We start from the raw sequence: 15,461 nt of genomic DNA on the forward strand, positions 1-15,461 counted from the left end.
TCATTCCCTGGAAGATTGACTTAACGTAGGATACTTTATTTCCTGAGTGAGCTAAATAAATAAAGTGTTACTGTCAAAATCTGAACCAAATAAATAAAAAAGGTGACCCTGTTGTGAAAAATCACTCCAAAGCACCCAACACCTTGTTCTCTAAACTGATCAGAAGTGAATCATAGACCACCTACTGTTTCAGAACATCCCACCCCAGCTCCGTCTGCTGGCGTGGTGCTGGGCTGGGGGGCAGGGGGGGGACAGTGGAGGAGGATGCCGGAGCCCAAGCCCTCTTGCTCGGTTTGGAGTCAGTGTTCCATTAGAGTCCCTCCCAGCCTTGGCAGTGGTTCTGGCCTGGGATGGTGCATGTGGCTTGGGAACCATCGTGCTGCTCTGTGGCCTGTGCTTGTTGTCCATCTCCTGGCATCCTTGTAACACAAGTGTCTCGTCCTGAAGCAGCCTTTGTCCCTCTTTGAAGATGACACGGTTGATTGTACCATTGGGAAAGGAAACCCTGTTTGCATTAATGTGTACTCATGAAAGAAAATGTATGGGAATTTTTCAGAGTATAAAATACGTATTTGAAGGTCTGTGAATTTTTTTTCATTTGCCCACTTTTCATTTTAAAGGAAAAAAATTAAGGGAAAAAGCCCCAGAGCTATGACCTCACCTTCCTCTTGATAGTTGTCACAGCTGCATGCCTGCCACCTTACCTTATGTTCGCTTCTTCTTAATAGGATATGGCCAACGCATTCGCACAGAAGCACCTTCGGTCCATAATCCTCAATGTAAGTTCCCAGACAAGCTATATTTTGTTACTGTTATTGTTTTGTTACCATTAACTACAACTATCACTATTATTATAGTTGTATTATTATTACTGAAATCACTGTGGAGTGGGATGGGCACTCAGAGGGACCTTACCGATAGGTACTGAACACTTCCTAAGCTGGAAAGCTTACGGTTTCTGATCCAGTGTAAGCAGGGTTGTCTCTAGGAGGCTGTCCCACCAGGAACTGCAGAGCCTCTAAGGAGGTACTTAGCCAGATACACTGTTTGTTGCCTCACAACTCCACAAACTTTTATCCAGAGGGAGTGTGTTAAAATAGGCACAGAGGGGGAATTCACTCAACTAACACCAGTCATAACCCTGAGTTGTGCGGGGCACTGGGAGGGATGCCCAGCCTGGGAGATTGCAGAGGAGGAGCCGTCAGTCCTGCCGCAAAGGAGAGTTGTCAGGAGCCCTTAGAGGCGGGTCTTCAGGGAAGGCTGAGGATAAGCCAGATGAGCAATCAGAAAAGGAGTTCCTGCATGGGGAAGGGGGGCACCTAGGAGGAGTGTGTGGTCCGGTGGAGCTTGGGGTGAGAATTTGTGACAGGCTGGAGAGGTAGCAAAGACCAGATCAAGTAGGGCCTAGGTCTTTCTCCCAAAAGCAATTGAGAGGCTTTAATCAGGATCGTGAAATAACCAGGCTGGTGTTTTAGAAGGGTCACACTCCAAGATCCGTGTTTCCTGAGGGGTGTGTGAGGGAGGAGGGTAGAGCGGGAGTTGGCCGGGGAGGGAGGCATCTGGAGGAAGGTCTCAGTCCCTGTTCTGCAGTGGGGATGTGGGTGGGGAGAGAGCTCAGGTGGGAGGTGAGGGCCGGGAAGGAGAGTCAAGGAGCTGGGTTTAAAGGCCATTTTATCAGTTGTCCAAAGCCAGGTGCACCTGGGAAACCACAGCGTAGGGAACAAAATGAGAAATCGAGAGTCAAGTGTGAAAGGCTTCCTAATTCTGAGCATGAACTTTGGAGTCGGCAGCCCCCGCTCTGCCTTTAACCAGTCTTTCATCTTGAGCGGTTCACTTAACTCCTGTGGGCTTCAGTTTGCTCATCTGGATGTGAGGCCCAAATGAGCTGATACATATACACAGGGCTTAGCAGGGGGCCTGGCACTTGGTGAGCACTCTGCTCACATGGGCGGTTCCTTCACCGTAAACAAGATACAGAGGTGACAGAATTCAAGAAGTAACCGTGGGCACCTGTGAGGTGGAGCGATCAGCTGCTCTAAACAGGCAGAGGCCACCGGACTTCACCTCACAGAGCGAGCTCCTGCCTGCGGGCCATCTCCCTGGTCACACAGCCCCGCTGCCAGCCCGGCAGGAAGGACCTGGCCAGACGCTTCCGCCCTCTGCCTGCCACACAGGTCCCCACATTCTTGTCTCCCGTGTCCGAGCGGTTGTGTTAGGCGCCATCCTCTGCATGTGTGGGAGTGGGTGCCCTTCTCAGAGACCTTTAATGAATTTCGAGGCTTATCATTTACCTGAACGGGATTAGAAGTTCAGCTCATTTCTGGACAAACCTGGTGAACAAGCAAAGATTCCATCCACTATAGAAGACAGTTCGGTGTCAGGACTCAGACTGAACCGGTCTGCTAGGAGAAGGTTAACGCGTGCTCACTTAAGTCCCGGGACTGAACGGAGTTGAGCCAGGGAGCTGAGGCCTCGAGGTACTTGCCAGTCAAATAAGACTTCAGACTGGCACTGTTCTTCTTTAAGCCATTGATGACTCCAGGAATTAACCTCCCACTCTGACATCTCTGAGATTGAGAAACGGGGATTAAAGCGAATGGAAACCAGTATCACATTAACTTTAACCTCTCTTCAGAGTGGTTTTATGAATTCTGGAGAGAGGTGAGGAGAGAGGAATAGGGGTAGATGGGTAGGGAGAAATCAGAGTGGCAGAGGGAGGGACGCAGAGAAAGGAAGAGGCTCAGAGTGAGGTGGAGGGGCAGAAGCAGCCGAAGCGGAGAGAAGACCCTGGGCTGGAAGAGACTGGAGGCGGAGGAGGGGCAGAGCAGACCTTGAGAAGGAAGCTTGGGAGGGGCGAGGAGGCTTGATGAGAGAGGTCAGGCCGCCGAGAGGGCTCAGGGAGGAGGTGAGCAGAGCGGCGCTGTCCCCTAGAACCTGCTGTAGTTGGGTAGGTGTGTGCAGAAAGGGTGGCCCAAGCCACGTATGGCTGTTGAACACTTGAAATGTGTCTAGCGTGGCTGGGGAACTGAATTTGTAGTTCTTTAAAGTTTCAGTTTAAATGCCCACGTGTGGCTTGTGGCTACTGTATTGGGCCTTGCAGATCTAGGGAAGGAAAGAGACAGAGAAAGGAAGAGCTCTCATGGAGTTGCACCGGTGGGGAGAGGAAGTCTAGAGCAGCGCCGTCCAGTGGAAATATGATGCGAGCCACTTGTTTCATTTAAATGTTCTAGTAGCAGCGTTGACTAAAAAAGGAATAGGGGAAATGAATTTCACTAATATAATTCATTTAACCCGGCATACCTAAAATACTATGATATCAACATGTAATCAATAGGAAAATTGTTAATGAGATATTTTACATTTTCTGTTTTCATACTAAGGCTCTGATATCCAGTGTGCATTTTACATTTACAGCACATCTCAATTTGGACTGGCCACATTTCAAGTGTTCACCAGCCACAGGTGGCTAGTGGCTACCAGACTGGACTGCACAGATCTAAAGAGATTGATCCCGAACCACAGCAAGCTCTAGAGAGAGCTGACCTAGAGTTAGAAAGCTAAGTATTTTAGAGTACAGCAGAACTTTCTGATATGTTCCACTTCTACTCTGTCATTGGATGTAGCCACTAGCCACTTGTGCCTCCTGAGCTTAAAATGTGGCTGGTGCGACTGAGGACCTGAACTTTTAACTTGAATCAATTTTAACCGACTTAGATGCACGTGGCCACATATGGCTAGTGGCTACCATACTGGACAACACAGCTCTAGAGACGAGCTAGACCGAGTAAGAGAACACGAAGGGCACAGAGGGCGGTTACGTGTGGGAAACTGGGCAAGAGTCTCCTTTGGGCAAGAAAAGACCAAGAACGACAGGATTCTAGATGGTGAGTGAGACAGAGGGAGTAAGGAATGCAAGGGAGCAGGCAGGAAAGAGCAGGAGGCTACTGTGGGCGAGGGAACAGGACACCAAGAGACAGAACGGGAACCAGTGTTGGTCAGCCCGGAGGACAGAGGGGGGCTGTGGCATGTAGAACAAGACAGAGATGGAGCATGAGAGGTGGAGAAGGACCTAAGGTTGGTGGGCATCAGGGAGGAGGTGGTGAGCTGAGTGGGTGGGGAGGATAGAGTTAGAGGAGAGGAGAGGGATGTGGTGTGGGGACATGGGGAGGGGGACATACCCAGAATGAGCAGAGGGAAGGGGAGGGACACCAGTAGGAGAGAAGGGGGCCGGACAAGGAGCGTTAGATGCCCCTCTTTGTGTAGGTGTCTCGAGATGATTGAAAGAAAATGATCTTTTCGGAACCTCTCTACCTGGTGAGGCCATCCAAAACATTTTATTTTTCTAAGGGAAAACAAAAGAATTGTACTGTCCAGTTCTGCAAGCGACTCTTCACGCACACTCTGTTGTCTGGATCGATTGGAATGAGGTCCAGCGGCTGATCTCCCGCATCGTAATGTTACTTCCCCGGCCAGGGGCGTGCACAAAAAAGATGGTGCCCTTGAGGCCTGCAGTGAATCATCTCTGCCTGAATCAGACCCATTCATATTCCATCCCCTTCTGGAACTCCCTGTGTGGGGGAGGAAACCCTATCCCCTGCCCAGCATACTGTCTTTTCACCAGCACGGATGTGACTCTTCAGTAAAAATCAGTTCAACCCTCTGCTCCCTGCCTTTGCTCTCTCCAGCATGTGATCCGAGGGAACCGCCCAATCAAAACCGAGATGGCCCATCAGCTGTATGTCCTGCAAGTCCTGACCTTTAACCTTCTGGAAGAAAGGATGATGACCAAGATGGACCCCAATGACCAGGTCGGTTCTAAGTGGGACAGAGCTTTCCTGGCTGGCATCGTGCGCTGTTTGATGTGGTGCGTTCCGCCCTGTGTATTGAGCACCTGCTGTGTGTCAGGAACTGTGCTTAGTTGTGTCAGCTTTGTACCTCACCATGATCCCTTTCTGCCGGGTGACTGGGCCAAGCCCACCTCTGTCCTGCGATGCTAGAGGTGATGCCTCCTCAAAGATCCATCAGGGCCAGAGTTCTCCCCGGAAAAGCTCTACCCACTCTTTCCTTTCCTTGTTTCCCTTGACTAGCCGACTCACCTGCTGACTGTCTATTTCACCTCCCAGGCTCAAAGAGACATTATATTTGAACTGAGGAGGATTGCATTTGATGCAGAGTCTGACCCTAGCAACGTCCCCGGGAGTGGGACTGAAAAACGCAAAGCCATGTATACCAAGGACTACAAGATGCTGGGATTTACTGTGAGTTTCCCAGAGCATGGACACTAGTAGATCTTCTCCCCTGACAGGCAATCAGAGGGCCACCCAGACAGAACCCTGACCACCTTCTCTCATAACATGATGGTGGCCCCGGAACAGAAGACACTAAGGAGCTGGAGGGGCCTTGACACTTGGTTTGCTTTGGCCGTGGCAGGTTCACAAGTTTATGTGCCACATTTGGCCCCTTGAAACAAACCCATCTGTAGGAGGGCCCAGGAGGTCGGCCGAATGAGTGGAGAGGGGATCTCTCATCAAAGCAGCTAGGTTCTTTGAAAATCTGGAGTGGATATTTTGTGATAGGCTATGACTTGAGAATGGAGCTAATTCAGTTAAATACTTATTGGGCATCTACTCGGCACCCAGCAGTATTTAGGCAGGGGGGATGCAAGACGAGTCAGGTACAGTCCAGTGGCCTGGAGCTCACGGCCTCGTAGTAGAGGTGGGCACGTGACAGGAGCTACAACAGAGGCAGGTGTGACGTGCGGGCAGCACATGGTGGAGGGGTGATCGGGGTCCCCCTCAGGTGAGCTCGCACGCAGTGTCTACCGAGTCTCAAATCAGGTGTGTTTATTTCTACAGAACCATATCAACCCAGCAATGGACTTTACCCAGACTCCTCCTGGAATGCTGGCCTTGGACAACATGCTGTACTTGGCGAAAGTCCATCAGGACACCTACATCCGGGTAAAGGCTGGGGAACAGCTTTCTCTGTGTTGATGCCACATCGCTCGCCTCCCTGCCTCCCTCACCCTCCCGTTCCTCTTCCGCCCACAGATTGTCTTGGAGAACAGCAGCCGAGAAGACAAGCACGAGTGCCCCTTTGGCCGCAGTGCCATTGAGCTCACCAGAATGCTCTGTGAGATCCTACAGGTCGGGGAACTGCGTAAGTGTGTGTGGCTGCCCCCTTCCTTCAGCCATTCCTTGTACTCAGGAGCCTGGTGAGACTCGAGGATATAGAGTTAGGTGTCCATGGGACTGGACAGCCTTACTGTACTTTTTAAAAAATTACCAAGAGAGCTTACCGTCTACAGTTGTTTATGGGAGTCGTGGATGTGGCTTGTTTGAGCTGGTGATTTAGCATGTTCAGTAGCTACGCCCCCATCCACTACCCTTCTTGGTCCTCAGTCTGGTTTTGTTCCTCCAGACTTTGGTGTGGAGGATCCCAGGTTTCTGGACATGGGCTCCCAGCTTCATCCTTTCCTTGTTTCTCCTCTCCCACAGCAAATGAAGGGCGCAACGACTACCACCCAATGTTCTTCACCCATGACCGAGCATTCGAAGAGCTCTTTGGAATCTGCATCCAGCTGTTGAACAAGACCTGGAAGGAGATGAGGGCAACAGCCGAGGACTTCAACAAGGTCGGTGTCACAGAGCTCTGAGGCCTGTGGGCTGAGACCATCCCAGGACAGTCTGTGACAGCTGGCCAGAGCCTGGGGAATACCTGAGCTGGAGGACAGTGTGGTCTGCAGCACTGAGTCATAAGATGGAGGCATTGAGAGCATCAGTCCCCTCTGTAACCCTGAGCAGGTGTCTCCCTGCTGGGCCCCTCATTTGCCCAGTAGACCAGTACTGGCCCCTCCCGCCTTCCTTCGGGGGCAGGAGGATAAACATAACAGTGATAGCTGTGGGTTACTGAGCACTTACTCTGTGCAGGCACTGGGGCAGTTTTGTGAACTGCAGATGTTACGGAGACATCGGGGTGGATCCACAGTGAAGTGCATGTCAGGGGTACTTACCAGTAGCCATTTCTGGATGCGTTCTGAGTCCACTCTCTGACGGCACTGCTAGACCCTCAAAAGCTGATTATCTAGGAGTTGGCTCTTTTGAAGCTGCTCATCTCATTGTAAAAAATGTGTGAAATATAAAGAAGAAAAAGTTATCTATAATTCCCCTATCCAGCGACAATGACCATTTTTATGTTTCCCTCTAGTCTTTTTTTTTTTTTTTTTTAATTTATTTGGTTGTGCCAGTTAGTTGCAGCAGGAGGGCTCCTTAGTTGTGGCATGCGAACTCTTGGTTGCAGCATGCATGTGGGATCTAGCTCCCTGACCAGGGATGGAACCTGGGCCCCCTGCATTGGGAGCACGGAGTCTTATCCACTGCGCCACCAGAGAAGCCCCTCTGGTCTTTGTTTTGCTGTAGATTTTTCCTTCGTTGGTGGGGAGCCGACTGGATGTGCAGATGGTGTCCTGCTTTTTACTTAGCTGTTGTTGTCTTAAGGGAACTATCACATGTTTTGAACACACTACAGTGTGCCAGGCAGTGTGCATCCAGATGGCGTCTCACTCATATGCTTGTGGCAACCTCTATCGAAGATGTGTCTTCCTTTCTCTAGCTTTAAGGATGAGTAGGTGGGGCCCTGAGGATGTTAAGTGACTTGCTCAAGGAGAAGATTGAAGCACAGAGTTGAGATCTGAACCTACTCCTCTCTGACTCCAGAATGTATGAGAAATAAAGCACTTGTCTGGATGTCCCTGGCGGTCCAGTGGTTAAAACTCTACGCTTCCACTGTAGGGGACACGGATTCGATCCCTGGTCAGGGAACTAAGATCCTGTATGCCCCATGGTGCAGCCAAAAAAAATCCATTTGTCACCATCCATCATTTGTCCTACATAACTAAGAAGAGATAGTAGTAGAGAATCAGTGCTCTTACTCGCCCAGCAGATGCCTGTGGTACCCACCGTGCTCAGGACCACGGAGGGCAGAGCCTGGCATCCGTTTATCAGACCAGGGCTGAGGCGGCCGCCTTCCTCTCTCTCAGGTTATGCAGGTAGTCCGGGAGCAGATCACTCGGGCTTTGCCCTCCAAACCCAACTCTTTGGATCAGTTCAAGAGCAAACTGCGGAGCCTGAGCTACTCTGAGATTCTGCGACTACGCCAGTCCGAGAGGATGAGTCAGGATGACTTCCAGTCCCCGCCGATTGTGTAAGTGCCGTGCTGGGGGAGGGTGGGGGTGTGTGTGTGCCAGCTCTGCCTCCCTTCAGAAGGCCTGCTGTCCCCGTGACCTTCTCCTTACTCCGGTGCGTGTCCACTGCAGGGAGCTGAGGGAGAAGATCCAGCCCGAGATCCTTGAGCTGATCAAGCAGCAACGCCTGAACCGGCTCTGTGAGGGGAGCAGCTTCCGAAAGATTGGGAATCGCCGGAGGCAAGGTGAGTTGAGGGCCTGGGTGCTGGGCCGTCTGTCCCTACTGCCCGGAGCCGCCGCACTGGGGGGGGCACCTGCCCGGGCAGTCCCTGCGGGGAGCAGGCAGGGAATGAGTCGTCTTTTTGCCCCTCGTGTGCCCAGGCCTCTCCCGGAACTGTCCTTGCTCACCTGCCTGTCTTCCCTTGTGTTCCAGAGCGTTTCTGGTACTGCCGCTTGGCCCTGAACCACAAGGTCCTGCACTACGGTGACTTGGACGACAACCCTCAAGGGGAGGTGACATTCGAATCCCTGCAGGAGAAAAGTAAGTTCATTTCTCTGTTGGGGTGTGATGGTAGCTGGACTTTCTGTCAGGAGACCTGAGTTCTAGTCCTGGCTGCTTCAAACTGGTAATCTGGCCTTGGGCCAGTTATTTCTCTGAACCCATTTCCCCGTTGGTCAGAGGTCATCTCCACCTGGCCTAGGGGGTCAAGGGGCCGTTTGGAGAATTCAGTGAGATTACAGGTATGGGTTTTGCAGATTGTAAAGGGTGATACAAGACTAAATTGAAAGGCGGTGGTTAAGAGCAGAAGCTCTGAAGCCTGACTGCCTGGATTCACATCCTGGCTTTGCTGTTAATTCTAATTAATTACAAGTTAATTCTCCCCCCTGCCTTGGATTCTTCTGTAAAATGGGAATAATAGCCACGTTTCCCTCATCAGAGGATTGAATGAGTCCTATATATAAAGCACTCAGAACAATGGCTGGCAGGGGGTAAGAGTAATTATTAGCAGCCTTTGCTCTCGTGGCCGTTGTCATCTTTATCGCCACGAAGTGGAAGTGAGGTGAGTGTCTGAGGCCCCCTTCCCTAGGCAGACAGTGCAGAAGCCCTGAACCCACCCCCAGTTAGACTTGACACAGCGCAGCAGGCCAGGGAGTCCAGGCGAAGCAACCACGGAGCGGGGAACCCTCCCTGAGCTCATACAGCCCTGTGGGTCTGGGGGCTGGGCCGTCCCTTCCAGCACTGATGCGAGGACCAACTTGCAACATAAAGCTTCCAGAAACTAATTCCCCTCATTTATCAGTTCCTGTTGCAGACATTAAGGCCATTGTCACTGGGAAAGATTGTCCCCACATGAAAGAGAAAAGTGCTCTGAAACAGAACAAGGTGAGTGGAGAGGCAGCCCAGAGTCTGAGCTGCTGTCACAGTGATACGTGGAGCGTAGTCGGTGGTGGTTGCTTTCTAGGTGCGTGACCTCTCGCCCCCATGCTGTCTCACGTTAAGTTCATCCTGAATGTTTTGTTAAGAACAGTTTGAACAGTCACCAAGATAGATAGAACCCCCATAGACGCCTCACCCAGCCTCATCAACCAGGGCAAAGTCTACCCATCCACTTGTCCCTCTTCCCTTATTACTTTGAAGAAAATCTCAAGTATTATATCGTTTCTTCTGTAAATATTTAGAATGAATCTCTAAATTATAAGGACTCTCTTAACATAATCACAGTACTATTTGCACACCTAAAAGGAAATAAAAAGTTGTTATTTAGTATCAAGTATGCCATTGACGTTTGATTTTCCACTAATTGTCTTAAAAATGTCATCGTTTCTCTATATAAAAATATATGTGTTTATGTGTATTCCCATGCACACATACACACACTCATACCCACTTAGTTTGCTAAATCAGAATCCAGATAGGGTCTCTGCACTGTGATAAGTCTTTTAAGTTTCTTAATTCATAAGTTCCCCCTCCATCTTTTTTTTTTTTGCGGTACGCGGGCCTCTCACTGCTGTGGCCTTTCCCGTTGCGGAGCACAGGCTCTGGACGCGCAGGCCCAGCGGCCATGGCTCACGGGCCCAGCCACTCCGCAGCATGTGGGATCCTCCCGGACCGGGGCACGAACCCGTGTCCCGTGCATCGGCAGGCGGACTCTCAACCACTGCGCCACCAGGGAAGCCCCGCCTCCATCTTTTGCAGCTCTTTTTTTTCCCTTCTCTTTGCAGTTTATTAGTTGAAGAAACCAGGTTGCTTGTTTGGTAGTTTCCCAGAGTCTGAAATCTGCTGATTGTCTCCCTGTGGTGTAGTTGAGCCCATTCCTCTGTCCCAGATCTGTAAATTGGTAGAGAGATCTAGAGGCTTGATCCAGTTCAGGCTTGACCTTTTTATTTTGGCCAGACTCCTTCCTAGATGGTATTCTGTTCTATCAAGAGGCACATAATGTCTGGTTGTCTGTCTTTTTTGTGATGTTCGCAGACTCTGGATGCTCGGTGCCTCGTTTCATTAGTAAATTAAGGTTTGCAAACTAGTGATATTCTAGCGCGCTCATCCCTTTTCGTTTATCAGTCGAACTACTTCTCTAAAGAGAAACTTGCCATCGTCTATGGTGGTTTCCCAGTGGTACGGTTTATAAGAAGGGAGGATAAACGCTTGATTCTTTTCTTTTATGTACCTACTTTTAAAACAAGGACTTAGTTCCCTGGTATCATCCAGCAGTGACCTGTTTTGTGCATGTGTTTTGCTTTGGTTTTTCAGTGGTATTGTGAACTCATGGATTTAAGCCTATTATATTTGTTTCAGTCATTACAGTTATGTTATTGATGCTCAGGTTGTCCCATTTTTGGCCACAATTTGTTTCTGTTGTGGTGTTTTTTTTAAACTGTTAAGACTTTCAGTTTAATTACCCAGATATATATGTAAGGTAATATACAGTCGTGGACTCTGACATTCAAAGGTTCCGAGTGTTGAGAAATGATTTTTCTCCATCTTAGAAAGTATCACCACATCCTAGGCATGACTTAGGTGGGTTAGTGAGGGTTGATTACCGGTGCCTTCATCTCCAGCCACATTTGTGCATGAGCCCTGGGACCTTGATGACATCACATCTGAATCAGCATATTTGGTGGTGGTACCAAGTCACTAGGACTTTGACCAAGCTCTTGGTATGTAGGGCTCAGGCCATTCTCTTGCTCCAAATAACTGAAGCCCTTTCTCCTTTAGGAGGTGCTGGAATTGGCTTTCTCCATTCTATATGACCCCGACGAAACCTTAAACTTCATTGCACCTAATAAGTATGAGGTGAGCAGCGTGGCGCTGCCTTGGGCAGCGAGGCCTTCTCTGTGCCTGCAGCTGGAGGGGAGGGGTGGGCAGAACAGAAACATCCCCCTAAAGGCAGGGGCCCCAGAGTGTGACAAAGGCTGCCAACACCAACTAGGGATAACTTATTTGCCTGGAACTAGGAAAATGCTTCTCTTTTCAGTTTCCGCGTGGCCACCCACCCAAGTGAGCCTGACAGATCCTCCCTCTCCAGGGCTCTGGGGCATATGTTGTAGTGGATCTGACCTGGGCTTTGAAGCCAGGTGGATCTGGTCCTCTTTACATGGGGACTAAAGTTTCAGCTGTAGCACTAGAAGATGCTAGATATTGAAAAGCAGCTGTGGTTGAGAGCATACATGTCTGGTGAGCTCTGAGAGCCAGTGGAGGGAACTAGAGGTGGGGCTTCTGAAAGAGGAGACCCTTAGGCAGGGCCTGAGCTGCCAGTGGAGTTTGGGAAGAAGTGAAGAACTAGCAGGTGGGAGACAGGTGAGCAAAGGCAGGAAAAAGATAGAACAGGAGTTAGGGAGGGATGGGCTGAGAATTCTTTGTTACTCCCTCTTGTCATGAGACCCTCTAGTTCAGTTTTTCTAGTACTTATTCTTAACATTTATTGACGGTTGTTTTTTTTTTTTTAACTTTTTTTTGAAACAAAATTGAGATTCTACAGAGATGCCTTTTGTTTCCTGCCTTTTCACCTAATATATGCTCCCCCCACCATTACAAATTTCTGGGGCAATTTCAGGTTTCTGTAAAGAGAAACTAGTTGGTGTCCCTGTTCTTAGTTCTTGTTTTGCTGTATTTATTAATTGCATTTTTAAAAATCACACTTCATATTATTTTAGGGAGTTTAAGTGTAAATCCCTTATAAAAATCAGAAGGTCTTTTGAGAAAGTGAACAGTCACCTCCCAGTTTACCTTTGCTCTTATCCCAGATAAGTCCTGCCTGTACTGAATAGGGCCCAAAGAGGCTGTGTGAGCCCTGTCAGCAAAGGGACTTTGGCAGGACCTCCCGCTGACCAGGGTCCACCAGTGACATTTTGCAACTTGCTTCTCACAGTACTGCATCTGGATCGACGGCCTCAGTGCCCTTCTGGGTAAGGACATGTCCAGTGAGCTGACCAAGAGTGACCTGGACACCCTGTTGAGCATGGAGATGAAGCTGCGGCTGCTGGACCTGGAGAACATCCAGATCCCCGAGGCCCCGCCGCCAGTGCCCAAGGAGCCCAGCAGCTACGACTTTGTCTATCACTACGGCTGAGCCCAGAGCCGGAGCCAACGGTACCCAGCAAGGGACTTGCGGCCCAGGAGGAACACTCACAGTCTGGTGCCTTGTCTTTTGCTTGTACAGAATCTATAGTGACCGTGGTGGCCAGTCAATGCCAGTCACTCCTCAGACCCACCTCGGGCCACCCAGAGCTTCCTCTTGGTCCCTGTGCACTCTGAGCCGTGAAGGCAGGGTGCTCTGCCGTCCCCATCACCGGGGAGCCTGGGGTCGGGCCGTGAGGAATAAACAGCAGACGCCCTTGCCTTCCAGGCCAAGAAACTGCTTCTTGAGCCGGAGTTAACAATGGCCACTCACCTTTTCTTCCTGACCCTGCTCGCCAGTTGCCTGGATCCCCAAGCGGGCGAGAGCTGGCCCAGGAAAGGCCGCCCCAGAGGACGGACGTGCTGGGCATGTTGAGAGCCTTGCAGAGGCTGCCTTCGGGTGACCCAGGCCTGTGTCTCAGATCTAAGTGGAAGCCTTGGCCTTTGCTCAGTAGCTGCCTTGCCCTTGCTTTTGCCGTCTTCGTGAAGGCTCACCTGGCCTCGTCCAGGGCCGACGTGCTGCTGAGGTTCATCTCTGACATCTCTGGTCTCCGGAGCCACCGGATCCTCTTGCCCATGCAGTTGTCTGGGCAGATGGACATGTCTCCCTGCAAGCTCTGTCTCTCATTCTGGCAAGTCAGAGACATGCAGGCCAAGTCCCACCCTCTTAGTCTCAAGGAAGAGCCCAGATGAAGCCTGGGTCTAGACTGTGGTGAGGTCACTAGATTCCACTCCCCTCCCGCCACATTTATATCTTTTCCTTCCTCGGGGAGAAAGCTCCCACCTCACCTGAATTGCGGCCCCTCCAGTTTGCTTTCCTTTGGCCTTCCAGACCTCGGGAGGTTAGCCTCCCTTCCTCCCTCCCCCAACGCTGTGGTTTCTGCCATTGGCCATGATTTCAGGGAGCCGGCTGGGGCCAGCGGAGGCCACAGCTGTGCCAGTGAGGCTTCCCTGGTGCTGCAGCACTTGTAAACCACACGCACAGCCCGTCTCCTTGGACACGCGTGGACACAGTGGCATTCAGTATTGGTAGCCTAGCATGGTGGGTACTGCCCAATGAAGAGTGTACTATATATTTTCTTTACTATAGGCCATACTTATACAGACATGTATATATATTTATATAAGATCTACCTATCCTAGGATGGAACGTTTGAGGGAAAATAAAATGGGAGACCAAAAAAAAAAAAAGGTAACGCTTCCAGTTGTGAGCCAAGATTGTAACCTGAGAGTGGCCAGGAGCTTCCTGTCAGTAACCATGTTTTCAATAAATACTCTTTCATGTACAAACTGGTTCCCATTAACAGCTGTTTCTCTGTACTTGCTCCCTGCCCAAGGGAGCTTTCACCTTGACAAGCATTCATTTCACTGTGTTTGGGAGACGTTGGAGAGCTCCAGCTAGAGCCCTCAGCCGCCTTCCCAGAGCCCCTTCCTCCTCTTCAGCGACTCTGCCCCACACGCACATGCCTGCACACACACGTACACGTACACACACCCCTGCTGGTTAAGGATGCTCACAGACTGTCACACCAGGACAGTGCTTTCCAGTCAGGCCTGCCAGGTATAGCAGGGAAAGGCATACTGCACACCCTCGAGGACATGGCCTCCCTCTCCTCCCTGCCAGGGACACAGCCAGGGAACAGCTCGAGTACTAGTGCCTGACAAAGAAGACATGTTCTTCACCCTGTGTGTTGCTGGTGCTTAGGGCCCAGCCTGCCAGCTGGTGTTCTACACTGTCTGTCGCTCAAACCTCAAGCCTCGGGAGGCTTGAATGAGGGCGGTGATGAAGTAGATACTTTATCTTGCCTCTGAAGGAGAAGGGGGCGAGGACAAGCGCTTTCAAAAGGCATAGAAAGTACGTGCAGCCTTGGGGACTCAATAAAGCCAAGAGCTTGGGTGCCATTGTAGGTGTTGGTAAGTGCTGAATGAACGAAGGCCTGGTGATGCCAGCTGGTGGGGGTGGGGCAGCAGCGGTTTGCATAAGGAACTGCTTACACTGTGGCCTTGGGCCTTCTGTTCAGAGAGGCCAGGGAGCCCAGCTGAGTCACTTGCAAGGACTCCTGTTTGCAGCCAGCCTTAGAGCCACAGTCCAGGAGGGGCAAAAAGTCCCAAACTGGGCTTCACTCTGCAACCCTAGCCTGCCCTGGCCTAAATGGTTCTCTCTCTCTCTCGAACTGCTCTGACCCTTTTAATCCATCCTGAAAGATGAGTAAGACCTCAACTCCCTAGCTGGCATTTTGGGGACTACTGCAACTTGCCCCTTGGCTACTTTTCCAACCATGGTTTTTGTTAACTCTCCTTATGAACAAGTGGACTCCAAGCCAGGCTCCAGCCTTCTCCTCGCCTCCTTATTTCCTCTTGTCTGGGATGCTCTCCCCTTACTCAACTTAATGAAATTGAGATCATTCTTATAAAGTTTTCAGGCCCACGTAAGATGTTTCACAAATGTTTATTATTTATTCCCTCCCACGGATCTTGTAAGTCCTAAAACTTAATGCCTCTGACATCACTCCCCCCAGCTGGCTTGAGCTCCCAGAAGAAAAAGGCCAGGAGAAATCCAGCTCGGTGTTTCCATCGTTGCCCAGCCCTGTGTTGGAATACGGTAAATACTTAATTTGTAAGTAGGTGATTGTTTTCTGGCTGCCCGCGATGCGCAGGGCT

At 50.5% G+C, this 15,461-nt stretch overlaps 1 protein-coding gene across 7 annotated transcripts in view; it reads left to right on the forward strand.

Moving 5' to 3' along the window:
• The window catches only part of ELMO2 (engulfment and cell motility 2), a 38,305-nt gene extending 24,215 nt beyond the window's left edge, over window positions 1-14,090 (forward strand). For 2 of the 7 annotated variants that reach the window (XM_024746755.1, XM_024746754.1), the window contains 12 exons: window positions 729-779; window positions 4,686-4,808; window positions 5,124-5,258; window positions 5,856-5,960; window positions 6,051-6,159; window positions 6,498-6,634; window positions 8,039-8,202; window positions 8,315-8,427; window positions 8,616-8,723; window positions 9,484-9,566; window positions 11,400-11,477; window positions 12,553-14,090. In XM_024746755.1, coding sequence (XP_024602523.1) covers window positions 729-779; window positions 4,686-4,808; window positions 5,124-5,258; window positions 5,856-5,960; window positions 6,051-6,159; window positions 6,498-6,634; window positions 8,039-8,202; window positions 8,315-8,427; window positions 8,616-8,723; window positions 9,484-9,566; window positions 11,400-11,477; window positions 12,553-12,753 — 1,407 coding nt within the window. In that variant the 3' untranslated portion in view covers window positions 12,754-14,090. Of the gene's footprint in view, window positions 1-728; window positions 780-3,568; window positions 3,885-4,347; window positions 4,809-5,123; window positions 5,259-5,855; window positions 5,961-6,050; window positions 6,160-6,497; window positions 6,635-8,038; window positions 8,203-8,314; window positions 8,428-8,615; window positions 8,724-9,483; window positions 9,567-11,399; window positions 11,478-12,552 lie in introns of those variants that run through there. The other 5 variants (XM_024746756.1, XM_024746757.1, XM_024746758.1 and 2 more) reach the window with 4 other exon arrangements.
• Window positions 14,091-15,461: the final 1,371 nt, after the last annotated feature.

The sequence above is a fragment of the Neophocaena asiaeorientalis genome, unplaced genomic scaffold (assembly GCF_003031525.2).
Source record: "Neophocaena asiaeorientalis asiaeorientalis breed wild unplaced genomic scaffold, Neophocaena_asiaeorientalis_V1.1 scaffold132, whole genome shotgun sequence".
Lineage (NCBI taxonomy): Eukaryota > Metazoa > Chordata > Mammalia > Artiodactyla > Phocoenidae > Neophocaena > Neophocaena asiaeorientalis.